At 60.2% G+C, this 3,170-nt stretch overlaps 1 protein-coding gene across 1 annotated transcript; it reads right to left on the bottom strand.

Annotated features, from left to right (window-relative positions):
• Positions 1-284: 284 nt before the first annotated feature.
• On the bottom strand, positions 285-2,616 carry LOC100822199. The gene has a single exon (XM_003562546.4). The coding sequence runs from the start codon at positions 2,496-2,498 to the stop codon at positions 474-476; it is 2,025 nt and encodes a 674-aa protein (XP_003562594.1). The 5' UTR covers positions 2,499-2,616; the 3' UTR covers positions 285-473.
• Positions 2,617-3,170: the final 554 nt, after the last annotated feature.

Below are 3,170 nucleotides of genomic sequence, written 5' to 3'. Positions count from 1 at the left end.
CCCCATCTCCTTAAGTCCGGAGTGGGCTTGTCGCTGAGGAGCGTGCGAGAGTAGTTCGGCCCCAAATGTGGTTGTTTTGAGCAATTTACTCTAAATTATCATTCTTAGATGGGTCCAAACTCTATGAGAGCTCGTCCAATGTCTCCTTCGATTCAAAGGGGTTTTATAGAAATTTGGGAGGATTTAATTTTTATACTAGAATTTTTTCATTATGAATTTTTTGATAAATTATATAAAAAAGAATTCCACGGAGTCATCAGGCATAAGGAAAATACGCCCAAACCTTGTCAAAACACTCAAAAAAGCAGGGAAGAGTGAGCCTTAGCCGATGACCGAATACATCTGGATTCCACAAAAGACAAGCTCTTAGATTTATTATTCAGCAGCAATACAAAACGTCTCCAACACCTTCTTTATTCTGAGCTCACCAACCCAATCCACCATGGCAACAATCATCCATCAGTCCTCACTCCTCACACGTCGCATGTAAGCCAGAGCGGCTCGTCGAACTCCCCGAGCGAGTCCTCCGCCGCAGGATTTCCCAGCCCCAGCGACCCCACGCCGTCTTCCAGGTCCAGCGCAGGCCCCCACGCCGGCGTGCCATTCTCATACGCGTTACACGTGAGCCTGACCAATCCGGACCCGTCGAGCCGGCACACGTACAGATCCCCGTACGGCTGGAACTGGTTCGGCCCGGAGACCGGCTCCGCGTTCACGCCGCCGAGGTTCGCCGTGAAGAGCAGCCACTCCCCGTCCGGGCTGAAGCACACATGGTTGATCCGCTCCTTGTCCGCTTCCTCGCTCCCCGGCGGCCCGGCCACGTGCACCCGCCGCAGCCCGGTCCCGTCGGGCCGCACCAGGTAGATGCTGAACACCGCCGCGTTCCCCGGGTCGTGCCGGTTCGACGAGAACGCCACCAGCTTCCCGTCCGGCGCCCAGCAAGGCATCGTGTCGATCCACTCGCCGTCGGTCAGCCGCTGGATCGGGGCCGTGGCAGGCTCGTTCTCGCCGTGGGCCGCGTCGATGATGTAGAGGTTCTTGTGGCCCGACCGGCCCGACCGGAACACCACCCACCGCCCGCACGGCGACACCGCCGGGAACGCGTCGTTGCCGGCTTCGGGCCGCGTCAGCACCTTGAGCGCCACGTCCACTTTGTCGTTGTTGTTGTCTCGAAGCTGGGCCGGGTCGAATTCGACGCGCGCGATGCGGACGGTGGCCTTGGGGGACTCGAAGATCGGGCCCATGGAGGTGAACACGACCCCGGGCTCCGTGGGGCTCCAGGAGGTGTAGAAGAGGCCCGGCTGGTCCGCCACCACCCACCGCCTGGACCCGTCGGACTTGAGCACCGTCACGCCGGGGGATTTGAAGAAGTCGCCGTTGAGGGCGAGGTGTTTTGCGTCGGGGGAGAAGGACGGGAAGGAGCCGTGCACCCGGAGCATGCGGAGGGAGCTCACCGGGGTGCGGACCGGGTTGAGGTAGGGGATTTTTGACTCGCCTGGTGCGCCGTGGCCGCGGAAGCGGTGGTAGCCGAGGCGGTTGCCGGAGGGGGAGAAGAAGGGGTTGTAGTGGTGGATTTTGGGGTTGAGGAACGTGGTGATTGGGGTGAATTGGGAGGTGTCGAGGTCGAAGAGCTCGATCTGGCGGTGGCTGTGTCCTTTCCGCCGCGTGGCCACGGCGATCCAGCGGTGGTTGTTGTTGCCGGAGGCGGTGGGGGTGAAGCAGTGGACGCCTGGCGGGGTGACGCGGGTCTCGGCGGCGGGGGAAGGGGAGAGAGTTTCCGGATCGAGGTCGACGCGGAAGACGCTCCACCAGCCGTCGGGGGCGACGCGGTTGAAGAGGACGGCGCTCTCGCCGTGCCAGGCCGGCCACCCCGCGCCGCGAGCGGCAGAGACGACCACGCGGCGGGCGGGTTCGGCGGCGCGGAACACGGCCACGTCCGTGTCGAGCGCGCCGCGGAACTCGAACGCCCAGGGCCTGTCCCCGTACGAGGCCACGGCCACGAGCTCGCCCGAGGGCGACACGGCCGGGCTCATGTCCACCACGCCCTCCGGGGTCACCCTGGATGTCTCCTGGCTCTCGAGGTCCGTGGCGTAGAGCGCCGCCCAGCTCCTGAAGGGCGCGCCGGGGGGCTTCTCGTGCGCGGAGACGAAGTAGAGCCGGCCGCGCCGCAGAGTGGGGCGGTCGTGGAAGAGGCTCTCTTCTACGGCCGGCAGCGGCGTGGCGCGGCCGCCGGGGCGGCAGAGGAAGAGGGCCGCGGAGCCCGTGCGCTCCGACACGAACGCCACTTCCTCCTCCTCCCCTGCTTCATCATCGGTGAACTGCGCGTTGAAGTTGACGGAGACGCCGTCCGTGTGGCAGCGCTCGGCGAGCTCCTCGGCAGTGGTGGTCTCGGGGGATTGCGGGACGGCGACGGAGAAGACGTCGAAGCCGAAGCTGGTGACGCCGACGGACGCGAAGGCGATCGTGCCGGTGGGCTGGCTGCTTCTGCCGGGCTCCATTGATTGATTGGTTGGGGCAGTGGCTGATTGCTGGGTGTTGTGTTCAGTGAGTGAGACTTGGAGCTTGTGCTAGTGCCCGTGACGCTTGTCAGTATCGTCTGTTGTCGTGTGGCCTTCGTGTGGGTATTTGTAGGTTCGTGGCGAGCCTTAATCTGCTGACAGAAAGAGACCCTTTTCTTTCTCGAGACAGAGAAGAGAACGAAGGGGACTTTGCTTTGCTTGTCGGATCACTCTACTCCAGCGTGTGAACCGGTGCATCACAAACGGAATCTGTGGAGCACCGTAGCCGTACAAGAGACCGTCAAGGTCGAATTGATCGAGTTTGGGAATATGCACTGCCTCTGGCCCTGCCTGATCTAGTGATCTGTACCACTACCAGGATTTGGTGGGAGGTTCTTGTCATGCAGAGCAAGGTAAGAGCAAGAATTGGATTAGTTGGCTAATCAAGCTTGCATGGGCCGCCTTGATAAAGATTATAATAGTTTCTCAAACCCATATTACTTGTCCCAGTTTCTTTTCTTTTTTCGAAAAGGATGAAATTCCGACCTCTGCATCAAAACACAGCCACATTTTATTGATTTATTAGTAAGTGACAAAAAAATATCGATCAAATAAGTCAAAACTACCAAACCATACCTACAAACCTAATGAAAGGATGGCCAGTATCGGCCC

The sequence above is a fragment of the Brachypodium distachyon genome, chromosome 1 (genome assembly GCF_000005505.3).
Source record: "Brachypodium distachyon strain Bd21 chromosome 1, Brachypodium_distachyon_v3.0, whole genome shotgun sequence".
Classification (NCBI taxonomy): Eukaryota; Viridiplantae; Streptophyta; class Magnoliopsida; order Poales; family Poaceae; genus Brachypodium; species Brachypodium distachyon.
The sequence above is the reverse complement of the archived record's forward strand: the minus strand, read 5'-3'. Positions and strand labels throughout refer to the sequence as shown.